This window comes from Centrocercus urophasianus, unplaced genomic scaffold (genome assembly GCF_019232065.1).
Source record: "Centrocercus urophasianus isolate 14NV4802_14NV808 unplaced genomic scaffold, USGS_Curo_1.0 seq_28, whole genome shotgun sequence".
Classification (NCBI taxonomy): Eukaryota; Metazoa; Chordata; class Aves; order Galliformes; family Phasianidae; genus Centrocercus; species Centrocercus urophasianus.
The window spans coordinates 14,461,082-14,486,821 of NW_024884844.1; the positions used below are offsets into that span (position 1 = coordinate 14,461,082).

Below are 25,740 nucleotides of genomic sequence, written 5' to 3' on the forward strand. Positions count from 1 at the left end.
GGAATGAAATACTGAAAACATCAGAACTGTCAGAGGTCAATTACTCACTTCTGCTTTTTTACGTGCTTCCATGGCTTTCATAAGCATCATATGTTGTCTTCTCCTCTCTCGTTCCTATTGAAGCAGATAAGATTAGAACAAAACTAATCCCACACATTAACATCGGTTAAAAAGTTGAGTGCAAGTTTAGCATTAATAGACAAGTCACAGTAAATACTAAATATAGAATGGCCAAGTCTGTGCATGTTTTAGTTCAGGTTTAGAAAGCAAAATACAAGAACAATCAAAAGCAAAAAGGTAAAGCAATGAACATGGAGACAGTGTAAAAAAGAAGCATACAGATTTACTTATGGTCAGTTGTGATGCTGCTCCTTCATAAGCTGGCAGAACAAAAAGCATAATGGTTGGCTGGAACAGATCAGTTACCTTACATCTGCTATTAGGGAACTTGATATTTACTTCTTCAATAGCCAATTCAGCAGAAATTTATTTAATGGTTGTTTTAAATATTGCAAATATTAACATTTTTATGATCAAGCAACAAATTAGTATGATGAATTTTTGAAGCTCCAGATCAGTCCTAAACAGACTAATGGTAGCACATATACATACATGCACTGAATTTATTGATGTCTTTCCCTCAGTAAACTTTGTCAATTACTTCAAATACATTAAGGAGCTGCATTCTAGAGCAGTATGTATGTTTTTTTCCTAAAAGCCTTAAAAGCTGTAGAGTAGATCTTAACACCAGTTAAGCAAAGTAAATTCTATCACCTAGTTCAGTGAGGCTACAATTATCAGTCTAATGTTTCACTCCACAATTACAATGCTATTTACTCTGACAGCTAATTTGTTCAGTACTTTACAAACTTCGGAGAGATACAATCCTGACTTCTTAAATAAATTAATCCAAATCACTGCTAAAATCCTCTGGATACATTCCCAATGAACGGGACAATGTTTAGAAAATTATTCATGTGACAACCTACTCGTGTTTGCATTTATTATAACTTATGTTATTCCCTGATTTTATACTTTAGTCCAACATACACTGGGACATCAGCAACACAGATTACAGTTTAGAAGGTCATTTATAGACTGTCACATTCTATTTATATGTTTGAGACATCTTTTTTTTTTTCTTAACAGACAAGACAAGCAGATGTATGCAATGCACTGCGCTGTAAAGCCATGCAGCAGTATGTAATATGACAGCAGCCAGTGCTACATTTTATGCATTGCTATGACAACCATATCACAACCAAATCACAATGCGGTGTTAGATGTACAAAAATAAACATACCCATACCATATCTAGTCTATGCCTCTCCAACTCCTGGTAGAAAGAGTTGGCACAGTATTATGAAACAGAAATCACAAAGTCATAAAACCACTTTAAAATCCCCCAAAAGACCCCAATACCAAAGCAAGCAACAAATCATAAGATGAAAGAAAAAATGTGCAGGAATCAAACCCAAAAATTTTAAAAGGACATATTTTAAAGATTTTTATCCCCCATACAGCTTAAGTACTGGTTTATAATTGGCATTCTGCCTGCCTGGTCAACTAAATGCATACTCACCTGGTGCTTGAGAAGAACAGCTTGTTGCCTTCGCATCTCTTTTTCCTTAAGCAAAAGAAATGTATTCAACGTATCAAAACATACATCCCAACACTTTGGTATATTGAAACAGCACACCCCAATAAAAATTTTATTTCATGTATCGGCTACAGAAGAGTAATTGCATGTATTCTGAGCTGGGAATTCAGTGTTAAAGTACACCAAGAACAAACATTAAAGCAGTAAGAGAAGTGCACATATTTCTTCCAGCGTTTGCAGAAAAGTTCTAGAGGCTTCTATACACACAGCCTGCACAAGACTTCATTTGCTGGGAAATAGCAAAATATTTTGATACAGTGTGCTTGAAAAAATATTGTGAACAATGCTGCTGTACCAGTATTTCGAGTCATGCTAACCAAATATCACGTAAGAAAAACTTCAACAGTATACAAAAATAGCATCTGCATAAATGTGCTTTTCTGTCTTTGTGTACGCCACTTACATCTCCAAGATGGTGCTAAAGAACGTAACATATATATTCTAACAAATGTATTCATATGTCGTATCCATTCAGTTCCATACTCAGTGAATGACAGCTCCTGATTTTCTCTATTAACAAGTTATTAAAAATAACATCTGCAGCAGATCTAAACTAACCTTTATTCGTTTTTCAGCCTCCAGTAATTTAGCATTTGCTGCTTCTTCTTTCTTCTTCTTTTTTGCCTGTGCACGCAAAATAGATCACTCAACAAGAACATCACAACTTGAAAAGTTACATTTATTTCTATTTTTTTTCCTTTTTTTTGTAAGATGAAATATTTAATAACAGAATTTTTTTTATCTGACCCCCTAAGTACATGTTGTTAGATCTGCTTGCTTGGTAACACTCCTCACTACATGTGTGACTCCTAAAGCACAGCATTCTTAAAAAAAGAATTGTATTATTTGAGCTATTATGTCTACCTCTAAAATTTGCTGAGCTCGAAGTTCTTTCTCCATTCTGATTTGCTGGATACGCTTAATCTTCTCCTACAAAGGGAAGAAAGTTGCTTTTTTTTTTTGTCTTGTAAAGACAGTATAAAGAAAAAACAAAACCGAAAAACAAACAACAACAAAAAAACATTAGAAAACATCTGATACCCCTGAAGGAACCACCCACAGCTATGCACAGATGCACATGTTTAAGAAGTCACAGCAGTATTTTATTTATTTTTTTTTTTTTTTTACACCTTTAAGAGGAGATGATTCTGTAAGTGAACTAGCAGCATTCAGTCCTAACAGGCAATGGTAGAGATATCTAGCAATGAATAAAAATGGCAGCTATACCATGAAAAGGGTGATTTGATGCAATCTCATCTAACAAGATATAGAGATCTCAAATCGTTAATTTCTACCTTCATTCTAGTGGTTTTTCAATCAATTTTGGAGCAACACGCAGAATCTGAAACTGCTAAACCCAAAGTATGTCAGCCAGTAAGCGTCACAGCCATGTATCATGGAGAACACATTCACAATCAAGTAGACTTCAGTATTCCCAGATACAGGCTTTGGGTTTTGGTAGATTTGGATGCCTTAACTTGTATTGTATAGGAATGAATTTTCTAGTTGCTGTAGTGTAACAAGAATAACAAGAAATCAGGTTGAGGCAACAGCCACAAGCTGACACAAGCATGTTTCATTACACACACCCACACACACACACAAAGCTAAAAAAAATCAAAGAAAAACCACAGAAAAAAAATCAAGCTAAACAAACTTGTAAATTTTGTTCCGAGCTTTAAAAATATATACTATATTATGAAATAATAAAAAATCAGCACTCTCAATTTACCTGCTGTTTCATTATCTTTATCTGCTCTTTTTGCTTCCGCTTTTCCTCAGCTGCCATGATAGCTTTAAAAAAATACAATTGAAAAATTAACATCAGCAGAAAATGATGAAGGACAGATAACTTCACATCCATCGTTTTCAAAGTACCCCTCACAGATCTGATCCATACCTTGTTGTTTTTTCGCTTCTTTGGCAGCTCGAGCTTGTTCCTGCTTCTGGAGTTTTCTCAGTAGCTTTATCTGTGCTGCTTGTCTAGCTATTTCTGTCACAACAAGGAAAAAGTTCATAAAAACAGTTCTCTCCAACAATAAAGGTAGAACTCATATTCCCATATGTGTGTGAAGAACAAGAAATCAGTTGATTTATTTTTGCACGCTTTATCTTGAAAACATTCAACTACCAAATACTGTCTGTGGTATCTACACACTGATATGTGCACTGTAAAGTAAGCATGCAACAGAAAAAGAATATGAACAGTTTCTAAAAAAAAATAATGCACTGCTTTTGGAGAAATTTATCCATGAAGTGTGAGATAGCATCCAGCTAATAATGCTGCTTTGTTTAAAAGCCAATTTCTTTTTAAATAAGAAATTACTTGTCACAGAGTACTAGATTGGCATTTAATTCAGAAGTCCTGGAATTACTGTTTTCCTTATTTGTTACTTAGTCCTGTTCTCTCCAGCTTAAATCATACAACTTTGTCCTCTGCCTATTGAGATCAATTTTCCTTCATTCAATCAAAAACACAGTGTAGAGGTAGCGGGGAAAATGAGATTCTAAGCAGGGTGAAAAAGCTAATTTCTAGTTCCAGTGTTGTTTGAGCTGGTAATAGAGACCACGCAGAGACCTTTTTGTTTATGCAAATTTAAAACAAAAACATCAAGAGCAACCAAAACACTGGATGTCTGCTTTTTTAACTTCTATAACTAAATAAAGTAATTACAGAATAAACTTTCAGACATCCACCCGTGTGCTCACACTTCTCTTGATTCATATATGTTTACTGATCATGAAACAGGAAAGGGCTGCAATAAAAGCATTTGACAAAGTTCTAAATTGAAATGTATATTAGCAAAATACATCTCTTTAGAAAAACCATCAAGTCTCCATGCACTGACACTCTCACGTGTTTGTGAAAGCAGTAAAACACTCCTCACCTTGTGCCTGTAGCTTTCTTAAAAGCTTCGCATCAGTGTTGTCTAGAAATTCAGTGCTTCCAACGTTTGGAGGTCGGCCTTTGCGACGTCTCATTCTTGATTCCTCTCTAGAATGCTGTCTGTCTGGATTTGGTGGCCGTCCTCTACGCCCTTCCATAGCTCTAATGCAGGGAATGACTTCCTCCTCCTTCAGAAGACACCACTGCATGCCCTTTTAATTGACACATTTCACACAGAAGTATTATAAACACAGAATCAAAAAAGAAAAGACATCTGAGAACAAGAACAGTGTATGCTTTTATAAGATAAAAATAAAATATAAATGTATGTTTTAATATATATTAAATCCTTCTACATACATAAAGTTTTAATGAATTATATATAGAGAAGAGCTGAGATGTCTATCTGAGCCGTACAACGTTCCAGTGATTCACAGAAATGTTATATTGACAGCTTATCACTACAGAGCATTTCACAACTACACTACGATGCAAGACACTGAAATCTACTCAGTGGCATCCACAACAATTACACAGCAGCAACATCACTGATGCATTACTTTTAATTAATTTAGGCCACGCTACCTAATGCTCTACTCACATTTAAGCAGAAACAAATTCTTCCACATCATATAAACCAAAAAATAACTGCACTGCTTTCAGAGAATCCACTGCTCAATGCAAATGAAAAAAAAAGTCAACGTATGGATCACTGTCCTCCAATTTGAAGTACAGACAGAAACTCTGTCATAAAGAAGAACAAAATGCGGTGGTCCATCCACAAAAACTGCTTTCTGTGTGCTCTGTATCTTAGCTTTACAACTGCACCAAAAAAAGCAGGTTTATTTTAATTCTGAAGTATTTTGTACAATTTAGTTATTCTTCTTTCTTGTGCAAGAAAATTTCCGAACTGAAAGAAATCGGAAGCTTCTAAATTTTCATACTCCGTCTTAATCAAAAGCTGCAGAAACTACATTTTCGAACTTAATAAAGCATGAAGCAACTGGTTCAGCAACTTCTTCTTTCACTATGAATACTATTTCTTCACGCAATCTCAAAAGCAAACATTGAAATACTTTGTTAGAAAAAGCTTTCATTTAACTGACAAGAAGCGGAGCTTATTGTAGCTGCTGAATGTAACAGTAGCTCAGCCTACCGGCTCCTGCTGTAACACCAACCTACGTCACAACTGTATCCAGGCTGCATGGGGCTGTCAGCAACCTGGCGGGAGTCCCTGTCTACAGCAGGGGTTTGGAACCCAGCGATCTTAAAGGCCCCTTCCAACACAAACTACTCTCATGTTTCTATGTACAGACTTTATCATTTTCAAAAAACAGAAAAAATTGAAGTAACTTCTGGACTCCGCTGTAATCTAGCCTAGAAAGTTTGTTACAAGATTTTGGAAGTGTCTGCTAAATCAGGAATTAATTTTGGTAGCGTATAAAACACTTTTTTTTATATGTTCACAAAAAAATACATTTGCACTACCAAATTTTCCTCATTTGAAAGTGCGTAAATACTGAAGCAAGCCCAAAACACATTTTTTGCTTATTTTGTCAAATTACTTTTAATTCTTTTTGCTTATTCTTCACAATGTATCAGAAATACTTAAGCCTGAACCACTCCCAGTCAGGACCATCGTAAGACTACATCTCACACTCAGTTTACAGAGATTCCAAAGGACTACATTAGTATGGTCTTAAATACCAGCTGTTCAGAACCACAATCATATCACGACATGTACAGTACATCATTCCAAAGGACTTTTATATTTAATCATATTTAATTTTCTAACAAGAGAAGCAAGCATTGTTCATTTTACTGCCTAGTACCTGCCTTATAGTTTACCAGAAGTTTAGTTTACGAAGCTGAGCAAGCTATGCTAGATTTAATACCATATTTATCACGTAGACTAACACTGAACCCATGAAATGTCATAAATCTCATGTGACCAAAAAAGCAAACAAACAAACAAAAACTCATTCAAGAAGCAGAAGAAGCTGCAGCTGCAGTTCAACTTGGATCCTGAAATGGAGATTTCTTTTGCTTTCCATTTAATTTTCTATGGTCAATAATACTAACGATAACAAACATTTAGGTCTCTATCTACAAGTCTCTGAGATCATTATTACCACAAACTGTGGATGCATATTGCAGTCACGTAATCCTCACAGAAGAGAAACTAGAAGCTAACAGGAATAAGATTCAATAAGCAGTAAGAACCATCATTTCAAAAAAAGGGAAGAAGATTACTTAACATCTTGCCAGGTACTGTGATTAAACATGTTTCCACAATTTCACAAAAATAGTTTAAACAAGATCCACTGAGAGACACTGAGTAGGCAAACTATATAATAGGTCCCAGGACAGCCCTGTACCTGAAAACACATGGACACACCTGAGTTATTATTCCTGTAGGTGTGTCAACTTTATTTCCCCAAGGCATTCACTGAGAGATGCTGCTGGAGACAGAACACAGGGCTCTGCACAACTCCTGGTCTGTACCAGTATGGCTGTTCTTTTATATTGAAATCACTGTGCTTACAGAGAAACAGAATGAAATTTACTGGATTAATTATTACCGATTTTCCAATGATATCCGATTTTATTTTTAAGCACAGAAATCACAGCACACTGATGAAGACCATTCAATTACCTAAATCTTTTATAAATTAAGTGACAATTGAGGGTGTGGGGAGGAACGCAGTAGCACACTGCAGCAGCACAATATTCTCTTCTTTCATACGGCACTGAGGAAGGAGAGCTTTCACCTGGAATAAACGCACACTAATTCACTAATGAGTGTGCTGATTTATGTCAGTTCAGAACCTGAAGCATGTTTCCATCTTTCATCAATGACTTCAACAGGCCATCTGACAGTTGCCATGCTAACATCTCGTTGATAATCTTAATTCAGTTTTTTAATCAAGTTTAATGCTCAGAACAACTTGGAACCTGTTTGTAATTGGTTCAGTGTTTGGGTGGCTCAAATGTCATGGAAAAGAAAATCTCATGATAAGAGGACACAAACAGAAGTCAACATTTTTGTTTCTTATTACCCAGATTTCATGTGACAAAATAAACACTTCTTTGAGTCTTCTCTTGATATTCCCTTAAGAAAACATGCCTGAATAATCTAATTCTCATATATCTCAACTGCTGTGAAATTCTCACCACACAAGTTGATAGTTTCATTTAACCATGTATTAAAATACAAACAACCGCAATATTAGCCATGTACTACACCACATTTAGCCACTGTGTCATTACAGCAGTTTTGTGTTTTGAAGAATACAAAACCAGAAAAACAAGAAATAAAGACTTTCCACATGTAAGTGCTCCTCCAGTTGCATGTGACGAGGACAAGCACTCTGCAACCAACTTCGACAACTACAGAGCACTATGACAACATCTCTCTCCATAGAAGGCAATAATTAACTACCCGTGTTTTGGGATCATATATAAATGTGCATATATATATATGCACGTAATTGGAACCAGAATACATTTTTATCACAAAAAACACACCTTCTGAGATTCTGCGAGTTTTCTATATGTCAAAGGAGAGAGAAAAAGAAAAAGCAGGACGAGTGCCAATATAAGAGATGCAATGTCTTCAACATAAGCTAAGCTTCACTGCACAAAGAGAAAGAAATCTAAATAATATTTTGAAATGTTGTCCTTTATTGTTGAAACTGATCACAGAATGGCCTGGGTTGAAAGGACCACGATAATCTTCTAGTTTCAACCAATCCAACCAGTAATTTAGTTTCTGACCTTTAGGTCTACGCAATACCTTACTGCAATGAGGCCATCTGCTCAGGCCTAGCAATCATGACAGAGGAAGTCAGACATCTAGCTGGCACTGCTGTCTGGAAAAAATAGCTAGAGGCCAGAAGGAACACTATAGGGCTATCTCAAGGGCATAACTATAGAGGGAAGCAGAACAAAGCTGAAAGCCTGCTGGTCAAACTAATGAACAAAGCCACAGGCACTTTACAAGTAGCTGGCATCATAATTTCAGTTTAGATTCGTCCTCCTCATTTCACAGAATCACAGAATTGTAGGGCTTGGAAGGGACCTCCAAAGATCATTGAGTCCAACCTCATTTGTTGTAAACAAACTACAGAAGCAGAAACTACAGTGAGATGTACAATGCTGCATACTACAGTCTCACCTACAGGAATGTGCCCTTCCACCACTTCTCATTTCTGAAGTTTTACTGTTCCAAAGAAGGGCAAAATCTGAACATTACCCCATGAATTGAAGGAGGGGAAGAAAAAGATAACTGAAGAAGGGAACAAGGTTATGGAAGGAATACGGGAAACACACGAAGAACCTAACAGGGTAAAAAAGGAACTGATATTCCAACATTTACCATGAATCCAGTTACTGTTAGGCTTTCAAATTTTTATTATGCAAATACTACATACTTCCATGCGGTATCACAGTCGCACAGGGGAAAACTACAGTGTGGTTATCTATCCAAACTGCTGTAGTAACATATAAACATGCTTATATTTTAAAAAAGAAAATCTATTCATTGAGTGAAGTCCAAAATCTTTTGCACACATCCTAAAGAAAAGGCAACATGACCAAAGTAGAGAAATAAAGCATGGATCAATCAAAGCACTAATTACCTTTGAATTCTAACATTATTTATTTTGGTGTGATTCCTCTACACAACACATAGTAATTCTGGCACTCTAAAGCATAACCAGTATACTCAGATTTCCCTTCCTTAACGATCTAATGTTTCTAGTGCTTTCTGATAAACCACACACTTCCATTTAAACGTGTATTTTAGACATTTTACGAAGGTGAATATACGAAAGCAGTGTAATGTAAAGCAAACACAGAAATTATCAATACTAGGTTTCTACAAAACAGGAAGACAAGTCTCAGTCAGAAATAGCTGAACACTGACTCAGATAAAACATGGAACTCTGAGTTCCCTCGTACTACACAAAACCAGGCTCAGAGTTCATCACGAGGCATGCTGAACCCTTGCAAGCTCATTCTGAAATCACTGAGAAGTGCAGTTTTCAACACTGCCAGGGATCAAGGCATAAGCAACTCACAATTATTAAGAAATACGTAGAATTTTCAGAAAGAATTATCTAAAAACAATAAATGCTTCAGACTGTAGCAAAAACTACTTCATCCAAAGTAAGGTTAATGTTCCTTGGATCAAAGACTTTACTTTTTAAAAAGCAGATACCTGCGGTCCATCTCTGGCTTCATAGAAGTCACCCACTCCTATTTTTGCACTGAAGCTGAAATTGTCCCTTGAGATATCCATTATTCCATTTCTGCTGAGATACTGAAAAAATCACATATTTTTCCACTTCAGCTTGTAAATAATTACAACCCAGCTTTGTACAGCTAACTGTGAGTGTAATGATTTGCATATTTGATCAAGGTGATATACAGACCGAATCAGCAATCAGGCTGACAAGTATTATCATCTCCTCACATCACGTATTTTGAAATAAGGATCTTTACTGGAGGAAAAAACGGCATTCTTTTATTGTAAACATGCTTGGTAGCATGAGAACACAGAAGTGAAGAAAAGAATTTACTTTAATACCTTTACTACTTCGGGATACTGTCTCAGCTTCTTTCCACAAGGTGCAAAATATGCTACTTCTCCCTGAAGACGACCACCAAAGTTTCTTATTCGGGTTTCTCTTTGCCAGCTAGAATAACATGAAATGGATGCACATAACAATTCACTTCTTAAGAAATACATAATGCCAATTCCAGAATTTCACCTGAAGTGCCTAAGTTGCACTCTAATTATCAAAAAATCAAACTGGAAGAAAGAGAAATTGTTGCAATGCTGATTGTCAAAATTCTGATCGTACATGAATTCATTTCTATCAAGCTACTGATAAAATCCAGATTTTAGAACAATATTTCAAGGAGTTGGTTGAGTACAGAATGAACTGAAAGGACTAATGTCCAGTGGCAAAAATGCTAAAAGGCAAGTCATGTTTGCAAAGGAGTAAATTTGATGCACAAGTGAATGCATAAAATATGCTCATACTTCTAAAGAGATCTGCAGTCATTGTGAGTTGAAAATCTAAGTCCTGGAAGCCCTTTTCTTGTTTTAAAAATTCCTGGGGCTGAAATACATCATTTCTTTCCCAGCTGATTTTTGAAGGTATCATCTCCCCCTTACAGAATATCAAGAATCTATGCAACCTACCCATATTCCAGAGGAACACGCAACTCCCGTTCATCTGTTACTCTTCGTCTCTTTGAAATGCCTAAAAAAGAATCTCTTATCAACACCTGAGCTTACAAAAAAGAAAGTACCATGTTCCTAAACTATACCTTTAAACTTGCATCCTGAAAAGTTAAATCATTTTTACATTCTAGATATTATATATCTAAAACTTAATGCAACTTATTGCTCTTTGAAAACACTTTTTTTAGTAGTTTTTCTTTAGCTTCTTTTTCTAAAACAAAACAAAACAAAAAAGCAATCATGCCATGCTAAGCCACTTGCCTTGTTTATTTGTGTCAGGTATTATATTGAGATGCACTATAATAATGCCATGCACACCTGTATTTCTATACCAGACAGTTTTTTCAATACAGAAGATGAAAAAGGAAATATTCCTTACTTTAAAAATCCATGACTAGACTCTGTCCTCAAAGTGCACTTTGTATGAGACTGTGGTCAACTGCCAAAAGTAGAAAAATTATTCCAGCTATCCAGAATTCAAATACCTTTTGCTTTATTTGGTGCTAATAAAGACTTGAATCAAAAATATAAGTGAAAAAGAAAATCAAATGTGGGGTTTAAAGAGTGCTGAACCCTAGTACTTTCCTCAGTTTTTTCCAGAGAACTGTATGTTATCAACTATGTACCCAAACAGATTTGGAAAAATGCATCTCTCAAAAAGCTTGTCTGGAGCTTTTGTCTGAAGAAGATGACATGCCTCTTGCCTGTGTAAACAGACATGAGAAAGTACACCTTCCAAACTTGCTCAAAACTATCACAGTTAGGACTATTTTATGACATAACAGCACAGGTTTCCAATGGAGGTGACTAGAAGATGAGCTGCCCATGCTTGGATGCCAAACTTCTTGGACACACTGCTTCAGTCTTAAACTAACAGGACCTTCATATTACTTCATGGTAGAGGGAGCAAAGTTGTTTATCCAAATACAACTGAATTGAGAAAAAGCTGTGTAATGAAAGTCAGACATGGAGAAGAGGCCATGCACCTCTTCAACAACTGACTACCGTCAGGTAAGATGAATACAAGAATATTTTAACAGCGCTACGGCTGTTCTTAGTGGGGGAAAAAAGTACTGAACCTAACACAACGAGACAAAGTTAACACACTGAATCTGTCATGTCCGTAACTAACAAAAATCCACCAGCCTTTTAAAAGCATCATAAATCAACCCAAATTTCTGAAAAAAATTAACTTCATACTTTTAAGAACGTGGATTATTCTCAATACACGTGAAATCTTTTATCGTGTAATTCGCCTGCCTGTTCGTGGAAAAAAACACGAATTCGAGCACACATTCCTTTAAAGTTAATGTACTTAATGTCATGACATTTTATTTCTGTTCCACAGAACTGAACTACAAAGACCAGTCTATGAGTGGATGCAATTAAAAACTTACTTCGCTTGTGTGTTAATTAAATATCAAGTTGCCAATTCAAAGCAGTAAATATGCAAATTGATTTAATTGTTACTGTGCAAATTGAGAAGTCTGACCTTCAAAAAAAAAAAAAAAACCGCAGGCTTTTCTGCAGCAGTTGTACCTTTCCAAGTACAGGATTATCAAATAACTAATGTTATGCTATGTTCTTTCCATAATTTTTTTAAAATAATCCTGTGTGATCTCTACGATCTTATAAACTAGTGGTTCAGAGTAATACGTTCAATAAGGACTAATCAATAAAGAGCTTTAGCATAATAAATATAAAATCCAACCATTACTTCTTACTTTCTCTCAAGTACAAAATGACATGGACTAAGATGTCCCAGATGGAGTGTAACATCAGGTTTCTAGGTACCTGTAATTCTGCTGAACGATTTTAACGTCTTTTGGAAACACTTGTGAAAAGATCACCTCATATTACTGTTAAAAATACTTTTCGCAAGTACCTTAACAACACATGTCACTTAGGTGTTACACTGTATTATATAAAAAGACATTCAGATACCACAGTGTGAACCTGGTGTAAGAGTAGATGGTGTTGTCCCAAGAAAAACTGCAGGCTGGGTCTCAGGACATAAGGCAGATGGTGCAGAGCTTGGGGTCTTTGCTACTTGGAGATTCAGTGGAGTGGAATGAGCTGCAGGTCCAATGGAAGAGCTCTTCATGGAGGAACCAGTTTTCTTCAGTTTCAGTGGAGTTTTTTCACCCTCAGTGTCTGTATCTGATTCATCTTGATCCTTATCATCCTCATCATCTTCATCTTCAGACCCATCCGTATCCGACTCAGAATTACTTTCAGACTCTATTAAGAAAAATTACAGCAAAAGACAGATTAAGGCCAGTTAATTAAAAGCAAACACACTTAAAGGTTTAACACTTGTAAAGCCTTTGGTCTTATTAAAACATGAAGGCTTTCTGACTCTTTATAACATTCCCTTTACCTGAACTTCAAAATGCCTAAAATTATGACAGTATAAACTAGTTCTGTGTTACAATGCACTGTTATTCCTCAGGAGGAGAAGAGAGACAGAAACAGAAACGTTTTAAGAGACTGTTTACCACAGGACAGACTACAGCTAGATTGCCCTGTGAACCTGGCACGCGTGCCCTGCTGTGAGAAGGGCAACTATACAAGCTGTGAAATCCTGTAAAATAAGGATCAAAGAGGAGGAAGCAAATGGTGGAACCTGGTGCAGAATGAGGCGTGAAAAATGGAGGTAAGGCAAAGTTAAGAGATAGGGTAAAGGACAGATGGGATAAGGAACAGAAAAGAGGCAACAGTTCTGAGGACAACAGAAGGTGTGTGGATAAAAGATTAGAAGAGAATAGCAAAGGCAGAGCAGGACACAAGGGATGTGGGCACCCATGGGAAGGGAGTGGCTGGGAATATAATGAACTCTTCAGAACAAGTCATGCCTTTCTGAATCACTTGAGTTTTCAAAAACAAATCAGAAAGTTACCCACAAATAATGCAGCCTTTACAACTGTCCTGGTACAATTCTCTAAGCTCATTCTCTACTGTGCTCCTGAATAAAGCCTAGAAATACGCTTTTCTTACCAGTTTTAAAAATTTGAAGGCAATTTTGCTTAGCGCCTCTCTGGCTGAGGAAGGTGGCTCAGCAGATGGGCTCTGCCTGACAGAGCCATCAACCAGCCTATCCTCTCCAACCCTCTCCTGTGCACCCTGCCATGGAAACAGTACGTGAATTGCAGGTTGGGTGATTTGTCTGGATATTAGTTCTTTGACAGCCTTGCCAGAAAGGCCTTGAACCCTATCTACCAGGACAGCTGAAAGTATGCTTGCCATGTAACCAAGTACTAGAATACCCAAAACATGATTTTGGATGTGACATAAGGAAGGACTGGGAGGCATGCACTGCTTTCCATGCTATCTGTAAGACACTGGGTGGGCCATGCCACCTCAACATTGCCTTTTGCTATTGAAAAAATACTGTGGGAAATAAATACGTTTTCAATACATAAAAATAAGTTTCTGCTTTTCCTATTAAAAAGTTTAAACCACCTGATTGGCTATCATCAGAATCATCATCTTCATCATCCTCATCTTCATCTTCATCGTCGTCATCATCATCATTTGAGTCGTCAGATTCTTTACTGCTGGGGGCATCTGAGTCTACCCCTCTGAACTGCTCCACCACCAGTTTTGCAGATGGAAGGCGGTGTTGTGTTTTTACTGCATTTACTGCATTATTGCTGACTGGTTTATCCTTTCCTGAACCAGGTAACATAGGAGAGGTAGAGGGCACAACAAGTGACCGGTTACCAGTTGTTTTTTTCCCACATGCACTCAAGTTCACTGGCAAAGAAAAGGGGGTACTGCTAGCAATGGCTACACTTTCATTGATCTTGGTTTGGGACTTCTGTTTTGTAGTAAGTGCAAGAGGAACTTCCTGGATGACGCTCTGAATAACTCCATTGGGTTGGTGATTACCTAAAAGTGCATTTGTCAGGAATGGATTAGAATGGTTGTTTTCCAAAGATGTGAGTTTTTGATGAGCTGGTGAACTGGATGTTGGTTTTGAGCTTGACAAAGATGCAATAACCTTCTTCAGGCTCTTAGATGATTCCTGTTTCTTTAGCTGTGCTGCTGGGAATGTCTGTTTATATTGTTCCTAAAGAAATAAGAAGAGGAATAAAATCTGAGTTGGTGGGGTTGTTTTTTGGCTTTTTTTTGGTTTTTTTTCAGCCGAACTAACTCTATTAAATCACATATCTGCTTTCAGAAAAGCTCTTTTTAATAGAAGTGCTAGCTACAGAACAAGAGATGAGTAGCTGCAAGTTTTTTGTGTCTCTCCAGTAGCTTTCAGTGTAAAGACAAACTGAAATCAAGATGAAGCTGATTTAAGTTATGCAAGGAACCTTTTTCTGCATTGCTCTGGATGGCAATTTTCATGAAGAAATTAAATATCATTTCAAACAGAAAAAAATAGACTACAGTTACGTAGCTACACAGGGATAAACCCACTTTTTACTCATTTCAATGTATTTAATCTCTTTACTGAATGGTCCATTTTAAAGCACGTGGTAAATGCAACACACTAATGGCTGCAACACTAGCCAAAATCCAACTGAAGGCTCTTGGCACAGGAAACTTTTACACAGAAAATTGTGAGAAAAAACATTACTACACAAAAGAGCTGTGATACACAAGCTTTTCGTCCCTGAAGAAAAAGAAAAGTAAGACTTGAAAATTCTTCACATAAAGTTTAAAATCCCATAGTACACTCTAGTGCTTCAGAAACACATGCAAGTGGAGCTTAGAGGGCATCTCTCTCAAATTCTTCAAAAATAAGGCAAAGACACTTTCTTTGATTAAAGAAGTAGAATTAACAAGGTCATCTTAAATCAATTTTTATGAATTACATCAAATACATTTCTGGAAAAACCAAAAACTTCTTAAAACTAAACACAAATTTATAAAATAGATATTTATGTAGTGCTTATTTCCAGTAGAAAATTACAGAAATAAAAGCACTAAATGGGTGACAGACCACCACTTAAAGACTCTCGACCTAAATCTGATACCAGAATCCACTTCCAATGGAAAAGACAGATATTTCCATAATTACATTTATTTACAAATTCAATTAAATGATCAGCTTATTTAAACATTGAGAAGCACCTGGGATTTGGAAGGACAAAATGATTCACTTCTGGTCTAGAAGAAGTAGCATTTGAAATACTTTAAGGTCTTTAAATCATGGCTTCTATCGGTGAATCAGGCTTCACTTTTCACTGACATTACTTCTAAGGCGTTTTAAAACATGAAATGTCTGGATGAATGCTTATACATACACACACGTATGCATATACATACACACACACATAACCACAGCCTCAACATTCCTAAAATCACATATTTTTATTGCTGTCCAATCTCCACTAAAATCAAACTGAATAGGAACCATGAAAACCTACTGCTAGTCAATAAAAATGATTCTACTGTAATCACAAATTGAAAAACAAAGTACGAAATCAAAACAAAGCTTTGTAAACAACAAAACTGTTAGCATAGATATGTATAAGCATACTGTAGGGTCCTGTTCAGTAAAAAAGAATTTTACTGCAAAGGTTATACTGAGTTTTAATAGTTAATCCATGAACATCCTTCCATCTGCAAGGAACAAACAATGGAAAATGAAATTTACAATGCTTGTACACCAGACATGGAAAACATTAAACCAGCATTTTGACTAAAACTTTGAGAAGAAAAGCTAGAAACACCCATCCCATTCAATTTCCCAGGAGTGCTCTTCTCATTTTGATACGTAATTTAGCTGCTCACATTTATTTAAGAGACACACAACAAAATCCCTTTCTTCATCAGCATAGGAAGGAAGAGAGAAGATTATAACCTTCATAAGCCACCATGCAAAAGCCTATGCCATCTTCAAGATATCCTTTTGTTTCCAGGTATTACTGGGCTTACTGTATTAAAGATCTTATAAATTACAAAAATTACTCAGGTGAACTCCAAATAAAAGATCCTGAATTAGCAAGAAATGATTGGAGACCACTGTAAATTATATTTAAATATCAGATTTAAGTAGCGTTTGATAATGTGGCAGTAAGTTACGTTAAGCAGGCAGCACAGGTTACAAACTGCAAGAACAGTGATTTTTCACTCACTCGTTTTGATCGTACATCGCTGATCAAAGGGATGGATTCTTCAGAGGTATTCTTATTCCCTGCTTTGAGTAGGTCAGGAGGAGGAACTAAGATTTTTAAATAGGCTTCCTTTTTGGCTTGATGTATCAACGACAAAGGTTTCACATTGGGAACCAATCCTGTAGACTGTATTACACTTGTGTGTTTGTTCACAGATTCCTCCTTCGCCTGAGAGCTTTGGAAAATAAACGGAAGTTGCTGTGACAAAACCTGAGGCTGCTTCTGCTGGGACTGGAATGATGAATGAGTCTGGGAATCAGACACAAGAGGTATCTGCTGGTGTGTTCTTTTTTCTTGAGACTTTTCGTGGGCTTTTTGCCCATCAGTTTTCATATCTTTTACACCACTATGCATTAGCACCTGCAAAAGATGCATTTACGAACATTCATGTTAGATTACTTAAAGATGATGAAAAAAAAATCATCCATCCTAAAGGAGTAATTATACTTCTTGGCAGAGAATGAATAATACTAATTTAAAACTAAATCCTGTGACATAATTAGTGCTTTTTCTCTCCAAGATAATCTCAGCGTGTGAAGAAAATAGTCAGTAAAGAAGTACTAAAACGCGATTGCTTTTAACAAGTAATCTGACAGTAAATAAGTCACCCAGCATTCCAATCCTGTTCTTCTGTTTGTTATCAGGAAAAGTCATCATTTTACACTGAAAAAGCACCTGCCAAGGTGCAATATCTTGAGAAGGCACACTTTCAACTCAGTATCACTGCACAGCACCTAACTTGTTGGTGTTGCTGGTTGTGAGTTTTGTTGCTGTTGTTCATTGTTGTTTTTTTTTTTTATATATATATTTCATACTTGATAACCAAATAAAGCTTCTAGCGCCTCACTAGCAAAAAACCCACACTTATACAAAAATGGGAGGGGAAAAAACAAAAATAAAACAAAAAAACTGATAAACCAAGCAAAAACCAGCATTCCTAAAGTTCATTAATATGCAGATAAATAATTACTCTCTGGTACAAACACTAGATGATTTTTTTCCACAAACGGCTTCCAATGACAAGACTGCAAGCTGCAGAATGAGACGTCATACCTTGTTCTTGTTTTCGTGATGTGCTTCATTTTCAGAATCAGATTCATCATCTTCACTCTCTTCAGCACTCTGGTCCTCCTCCTCTTCTTCATCCTCCTCTAGGTCATCCGAATCACTGCTGCTTATGCCTTCACTTGATGTGTCTGACGAGGAGCCTGAGTCACTGTCACTGTTACTGGAGCTTTCCACTGTTTTTTTTCTGGGTTTCTATCAGGAAGATGACCTCTTTGTTAATGGGTCAGCTTTAATTTCATATATTACCTTATTTTAAAACAAAACCAGTAAGATTCTATAGCAAAGGAGCCTGAAATCCCTCAGTATAACTGTTTAGGCACTCTTTGCCAGGAGCTAAAGAGGAAGAAGTTTTTCTCAATGTGATGAAAATGAAACATAGGTCACTAGGTTTCGCCACAACAGTTTTTGGAGCACACGACCTGCAGATCAGTTAAGCATCACAACATTTCAAAGCAACGTACCGAATTAGAGCTGAGAAAACTGGTCTGGAATTCAGGTATAGAAATCTACAAAATTCACTGCATCCAAAAATTTCACAAACCAAAAGCTTTCTTGCAAAAGAACACAGAAATAATGCCAACACACTGAATTCATCAACACATTTCAGAGACACATTCATTGAAATTACATTATTTTTAGTTTCACAGTACTTGCTACATTTCAACTTCTTTCATAATTTGGTCTTCAAGAAGGCCAAATTTCTTCAGGAATGCTTGGTTCTCTGTGTAAGTAGTTCTATTAATACAATGAGACTTTTAATGTCTTCAATATCAGATGGCTGCCCTTTTTTTTTGCATTTGAATTCAGTAGAAAAAGTCAACTTCTTTGACTTTGCTTCTGATAAACAGAAAGAGAATTCCAAAAAAGCTTTTTTAAAGCCTGAAGATTTAATTTAGCTTCTGAAATTTTGCTTCAAACTAGACGAAATACAATTACAGAGTTAAATAATCACTTCTCTTATGTGTATAGGGTGAGGAAGCTGCATGTGTTCAGTCAGAGAAGAGACTCCCTGTGGCCTGCCAGTACTGTTTACAAACAGGAGGGTGAGCAACTATGTGCATGGTGTGATAATGACAGGACAAGGGGGAATGGCTTTAAACTAAATAGGGGATTTTTAGATCAGATATGAGATGGAAATCTTTTCCCTGGGCAGCGAGGCCCTAGCACAGCCTGCCCAGAGAAATGCAGGTGCTCCATCCCTGGACATGTCCAAGGCCAGGCTGCATAGGGCCCTGGGCAGCCTGAGCCAGTGGCAGCCAGTCAGCCCAAGGCAGGCTGAGCCATTCTGTGATTCTATGATTTCAATAAATATTATCCATGAGTATATATTCATATATTACATATGTTTACATGCTAATAGCTATAGATTGGTTGTGTTAAAACATACTTCCATTTTATAATTGGTTAATGTAAATAAACTTCTGATATCAGATACAGTTATTATGCAGTAAAACTAGTGTAAATTGTTCACAAACAAAACTTAAGTTTTGCAAAAAGCAAGCACAAAAATTCCTCAAAAATAACACTTCACAAGGGTGGGCATCATGCTCCCAAAGATGAAAATTCCTAAGTATTTTTCTACTAGGGTAAACATATGTCTGTGTGCACAAAACAGAAAATTCACCATCTCTTTTTTTTTTTTTCTTTCAGTTGAATCATGAATTGTTTACATATATTTACCTTATCTTTGATTTTGTCAGCTCTGGTGTCCAAAAGCTGAACTTTGCTTTGCTCCTGGTTGTACTTGCGGCCTCCTGCTCCTGAGGTTATAGCTTTCACTTGTCCTGCAGATGTTGCAATACTAGTGGACAGTACAGATGTGCTGATAGCAGATGCTGCAGTGGTACTGTTCCCATTCAGTGATCCATTTATACCTAAAGATGACAGATTTTACACAGTGATACTTTAAAAATCTAAAATAGCAGCCGTTTTTGGTGAGATGTTCCAGTCACAATAACCTAGTTTCCATACTCCCTTAAGAAGAGACTACTCAAAGTCAATTTCTGTCATAAACTCAAAGATGCACCATCCAAGAATCAGTCTGAATTGCCCACAGATTTATTTTAAACCACAAAACACAGAGCACTCATCATGTGAAGTGCAAATAAATGTAATGCTGTAGAGAAAAAAAAATGTGAAGTCTACACAAACCTAGAGTTCAGTTAGGGGCAGAATAAGAAGATTCTCCAAAAAAAGATATAAAAACAAAACAAAAAACAAAAAACACTACATTCCAGCAAATATTTTGCAGAACAGTCTGCTTCAGATTCTGAACAATCAATCAGCTTCAAAGAACTTCAGCAAGCCCCCAGAATTCTGGAGCTCTGAAATGTAAAAAATGAGGGGGCAGTAGGGAGTAGAAGTTGCAGGAATGCTCCTAAAGAGAACACTTGCTTTCAAGTTTGCTTATTTATTTGTCAAAAAGTGTGTTTTCTAAGAAAATACCCCCAGCCCCAAGAACTCTGCAATCCTCGGACTACTATCAGAATGATTTTGAAATACAGATCAGGTCCTAAAAAAACTACCAAAATTACTGAAAAAAAAAGTCTTGTTTGTACTTCAAACAAATGAATGTAAACATGTTCAAACAATGTAAAATTGAAAAAAAAAAAAAAAAAAGTTTAACTCAAGTGTTCTTTACTGAGATCATAGCTTTGTCCCTTCCCTCCATTGCAGAACAGACTCCAAAACATATAAAAAATAAATTATTTATTTACTCTATGAATATTAAAAGGAATATATTCTCTACTGTTCATCCCAGACAAAAGAAGAGGTGTAAAAACACAATTAGAAAGAGAATTTTGTAATTGAAATCCCAGAATTTTATGTTCCACGCTTCACCGCACAACAAATTCATAGAGAACTTTTTAGGAATGGGCAATGAGAACCAAGGCTCAAATTCTACATTGTGCAAGCATGCAATTATTTAGCCAATAATTTTACTCATTACCTTTTTCTAAACTGCCACGAGTATTTTTTCCTGTAGTTCTGGGGTGGAATGGAGTAGAATCATGGTTCTGGGCAGGAGGTGCAAAGAGCGGTGAGATGCCCAAGAGTGGTGGGAAGAAAGCTGCCCCAGAGCGAGAGTGAGAGTCCACTGTTCGCCACCATTCTGTACCACAGAGCAAACAAAAAACAAACTTCAGCTTTACCAATAACACACAAGTATTTCTGTAAGAATGTTCTGACGCAGAATTCAGAGCAGATCTAGTAAACTCTGGTAGGGAGTTAAAAAAAAAAATACATATATATATATATATATATATATATACTTACTATATATATATATATATATATATGTATACTCATATGTAACACTTAAGACATCACCAAACATGTTTCATAACATGAATTTCTTGTGGCAATTCTGGCTATAAACCCTTCAAGCTACTGAGGTAAAGATTTCAATACAGTTTTACTTATACGAACTTACATATATCCCTTCAGTTTTTAAATGGAGCTGATAAACAAGATGGAGACCAACATTTTACACTGTCTGTTAGCAACAGGACAAGGGGGAACAGCTTTAAACTAAAGAGGGGAGATTTAGGCCAGGTTTGAGGAGGAAATCTTTTAGCCAGAGTGTGATGAGGTGCGATGGCCTAGGTAACCTCCAGCAGTCCCTTGCAACTTTAAGCGCTCTGTGAGGAAAACAGGCTAAATGTGATAAGAGCATCAACTCTAACATTAATCTTGAGTTTTTATACTTCCGCACTCAACACAAATCTTTAAACTTTGAAAAATGTTTAGACAAAAAAGGAACAGCACACATGATTAAGTAGAAAGTAAAGCTGGAGGACACTTTCCAACAAAGACTTGTCTGGCAGATGGCACAGATGTCTGATAGGCAGATAGATGTCTAGCATTCTGAAAGAAGAAAAACAGAGAACCTGAAAATATCACACAACAGTTGAATTCTTAAAAGCTGTGAGAATCCCAACATTTATATATATCAGGGAAAGGTGGCAGGAGACCTGCATACATGAGCAACCAGCTCACAGATAAATACAAAGGGAACAAAAAGATCCAGAACAGTGGAAAAGGGGCCTATCTGCTGGCGAAGAAGATAAGAATGTTGTCAGGGCCTGTAGGGATGCAAAGTACAAGGTTAAGGTCCACTTGGAATTAAGTCTGGCAAAAAAGATCAAGGATAATAAGAGAGGCTTTTAAAGTATGCCAGTAGTAAAAAGCAGACTAGGGAAAACGTGGGCTCAGACTCTTTTTGGTGGCAAGCAACAATAGAACAAGAGGCAACACACAGAAGCTGGAAGAAAAAACAAAAATACACAACCAGTACTGTCTGCTACCTTACGCCGACACCTGATTTGTCCCTAAGGCAGAGGCCATCGATTTCGAAATATGGGTGAAATAAAGTGAAGACGAATAGAAACAAACCATTGTTTGCTTGTAACAATAAACTGGATTGCAATGATACCATCTTACGAAACATTAGACTGTCTAGCAATTTTATAATTCTAGCATTTTATTTTTTTTAGTGTTAGTTTTTCAAGTTACTAACCTACTGTTGACAAGCTCCGCATAGTGAAACTTTAAACTGCACTCCATAACATTCTTTATTTTAAATAGGTCAAACTTTTAAGCTCAGCTTGGAAATTCTACGATACAGGTAAGAGACTGAAAACATCACTGTAAAGGAGAACATCCATTTCAACAATGCTGATCTCTTAGAAAATGGAACTACAACTGTGAATGCCTTTGCTAATATTAACGAACTTCATAGCACAATGCGTTATGTAAAAATAAATATTTAACTAGTGCCTAAAACTATAAAGCACCAATCTGCAGAAATATAAAGATATTCTAACCATGCAAAGGGCATTCCAGCTTAGCCTGCAGCGGGTCTAGAGAATTGCTTAGAATGGCAGAAATTAGTGTGCTTCCCACTTCTCTCCGTCGCGTTTTAATCATTGCAGTGCTACCGAAGTTTGTCTCCTGCATAACTCAGCAACACGACTCTCAATCTTCCCAGTTGTACGCCTAATTTCACAGTGCTGATGAACCTCTCATAGTGGGAAACTTGAAGTGATGGAAAAAGCTGGACAATGGTTTATATATACACAAGTAACAATCATCTACTCTTACAGCTGGTTAAAAACCCCAGATCTGTTATTTTAAATGAAGATCAAAGCACTGGCAATCTAATAAAAATACTCAAAATGATTAAAAGAAAACGTATCATTTTAATACACTCTGCAAACTCTGAGTATGCTCTTGCAGAAAGAAGTACACAGATAACATCCGTGAATGTAACTGCAAGGACTCCACCTTTAACCTTTCTCCATAAATAACAAGATAAGAAGTTGGTTGTGAACCAATTTTGTACAAAAGTTTAAAAACAATAATAATAATAAAGAATTGAAAACAGACTGAGAAAGCTACCTGCTAGTGGCAAAGAACACAAACCAGCTAAGCCAATACAGAACGCTAAACAGCTAAGCTTGAACGCTGAGAACACTGCGCATTCTCAAGAAACTGATTGGTGAATCTAAAATCTGAAAGTGGCACTGAGTCTGGTAGACCAGTTTGTAAAATGATTCCCATACCTTCGCAAATTGAAGAGTTCTTTCATGCTTAAAAGAGCTGATTTTAAATCACTTTGAATGTACTATGTATATACAATGTACAAAATACATATAATACAAATTTCCCTCCTCAAAATAATAACAAAAAATACGTGAGATCTTATATTTGACCTTGTAGCAGTAACTTCATCACAAGTGTTAACAACCACTAAAATCACATAGCAATATGTAATCGAGTTATTCTTACCACCCGTGTTGATCGTGGAACTCAGCGACGCAGCTCCAGTGGTAAGGCCACTCTTGGACACCGCAGAAGCTACAGAAGGTGTAGAAGACACTGGAGATGAAGCAGCTGCACTTGAGGAGACTGATGATGACGTTAACCGCTCTCCAGACTCCATATCTAAAAAAAGAGAAAAAGGGCTAAATTCTACAGCAGGAAATCACAAGCAGACAAGTGTCTCTGTTGACCGTGTCTCAGGAGCTGTGCTCAGACAGTTTCCTGCGAGACCTTCAGGTGAAATCTACGTGATACTGTGGTATCACAGTCATCACAGGAACCCAGCATAACTGCAGCAGTAAGGAAATTACACACTGCTGTTGAGAGCAGCACATTTGAACACATTTGAACCTGAATGCTGCACAGTGAAGTCTGAAACTTTAATTGCTGTCTCCAATGCCCATGAGAAGCCTTGCCAGAGCCTTGGGAGCATGAGCAAGTCCTAATTGCCCTGGCCAGCCACTCCACAGTTTGTCCAGAAATTCCATGTAGACTTAGACCTGCACCGTCAGCCCCCACCTGAGCTGGCCTGCTGGGCACCCGCTGCCATCCAGCCCTGCTGTGCCCGTGCCTCCTGGCTAGATCCCTCTTCTCATGCTGTAGCTTCCCTCCAGGCTCGAAACAACCCACATCTTCTGCTCCTCTGACCAGACTACCAGAAGAAACCAAGGCCTGAACAATTCCTTTATTTTGTCTGGACCCTGTGACCAGCACCCTATTGTAGCGTGTTCACATCCTGTGAACTCCCTGCTCCCTGCTGTGAAAACATCATTAAGTTCAACAAAGCCACATGCAAGGTCCTCCATGTCAGTGCAATCTCAAACACACAGACAGGCTGACAAAGACTGGACTGAGGGCAGCCCTGTGAGCCCTCCCTCAACCTCTTAGCTATGCTCTTTTTAATGCACCCTAGGATCCCAGTGGCCTCACTGGCCACCACAACACACTGATGGCTCACGGCCAATCTGTCGTCTACCAGAACCCCCGAGTCCTTCTCCACAGAGCTCCTCTCCAGTAGGTCATCCCCCATCCTGTACTGTTGCATGCAGTTATTCTCCCCAGGTGCAAGACTCCATACTTGCTCTTGCTAAACCTGGTCAGGTTCCTCCCTGCCCAACTCTCCAGCCTGTTCGGATTCTATTGAATGGCAAGATAGTCTTACGGTGTGTCCTCCACTCCTCCAAGCTTTGTATCATCAGCAAACTTGCTGAGGGTGGACTCTATCCCTTCATCCATGTCGCTGATAAAGATGCTGAACGAGACCAGACCCAGCACTGACTCCCCCTGGGGAACACACTGCTTGTTACACGTGATATTTTTTGTTTCATAAATTTGACTCTCTTCTAATGATTATAGAAATCCTAGATCACCTGCAATAAAATAAATAAAAATCCACACACATCCAGTTGGTTTGTATTCAAGTGAGCTCTCTAAGCAGCTGCACATTAGAACTAAATCTGCAGCACAAGACAGAAAAGCAACCTATGCAGTCTGAAGGTTAAAATACATTCAGCAGTTTATGTACAACATGCTAAACCTGAACTTCCTTCAGTATTGTGTAATGGCATTTTTTATTAAAGAATTAATAAATAAGGTACAGTATCTGAGGATTTTTAGTAACACGTGACAAAATATATAATTTCCCAATCTACTTCAGTATTCTTCATGATATTTATTTTTTTTAAATTGCAGGTCTTGAATAAAACATTACCCAAATAGGTATTCAGCGTTTGAAGCAAAATATCCATTAAATCTTACCTCAGATTAAGGAAAATTCCCAAAACATAACACACTCTTCCTGTCAATAAAGTTCTTTTAAGTGAAACCCAGCATCTACTTTTCCTTTTTCCCCTTTATCTTTTTCTTTAAAGTTGATGATTTTTATTCATCATCCTGTAGTAACAGCAACAATGGAAAACAA

The 25,740-nt window shown here is 37.1% G+C and overlaps 1 protein-coding gene across 15 annotated transcripts in view; it reads right to left on the reverse strand.

Moving 5' to 3' along the window:
• Positions 1 to 25,740, reverse strand: part of BAZ2B (bromodomain adjacent to zinc finger domain 2B) — a 101,343-nt gene that overhangs the window by 27,307 nt on the left and 48,296 nt on the right. For 5 of the 15 annotated variants that reach the window (XM_042827479.1, XM_042827478.1, XM_042827480.1 and 2 more), the window contains 18 exons: positions 23,787 to 23,942; positions 20,947 to 21,108; positions 19,677 to 19,870; positions 17,982 to 18,188; positions 16,890 to 17,288; positions 14,263 to 14,872; positions 12,745 to 13,041; positions 10,759 to 10,819; positions 10,138 to 10,246; positions 9,769 to 9,870; positions 4,549 to 4,759; positions 3,561 to 3,653; positions 3,393 to 3,454; positions 2,525 to 2,590; positions 2,219 to 2,284; positions 1,583 to 1,627; positions 1,304 to 1,336; positions 49 to 114 (listed from right to left, as the gene is read on the reverse strand). In XM_042827479.1, the coding sequence (XP_042683413.1) occupies positions 49 to 114; positions 1,304 to 1,336; positions 1,583 to 1,627; positions 2,219 to 2,284; positions 2,525 to 2,590; positions 3,393 to 3,454; positions 3,561 to 3,653; positions 4,549 to 4,759; positions 9,769 to 9,870; positions 10,138 to 10,246; positions 10,759 to 10,819; positions 12,745 to 13,041; positions 14,263 to 14,872; positions 16,890 to 17,288; positions 17,982 to 18,188; positions 19,677 to 19,870; positions 20,947 to 21,108; positions 23,787 to 23,940 (2,937 nt within the window). In that variant the 5' untranslated portion in view covers positions 23,941 to 23,942. Of the gene's footprint in view, positions 1 to 48; positions 115 to 1,303; positions 1,337 to 1,582; positions 1,628 to 2,218; positions 2,285 to 2,524; positions 2,591 to 3,392; positions 3,455 to 3,560; positions 3,654 to 4,548; positions 4,760 to 9,768; positions 9,871 to 10,137; positions 10,247 to 10,758; positions 10,820 to 12,744; positions 13,042 to 14,262; positions 14,873 to 16,889; positions 17,289 to 17,981; positions 18,189 to 19,676; positions 19,871 to 20,946; positions 21,109 to 23,786; positions 23,943 to 25,740 lie in introns of those variants that run through there. The other 10 variants (XM_042827475.1, XM_042827474.1, XM_042827485.1 and 7 more) reach the window with 7 other exon arrangements.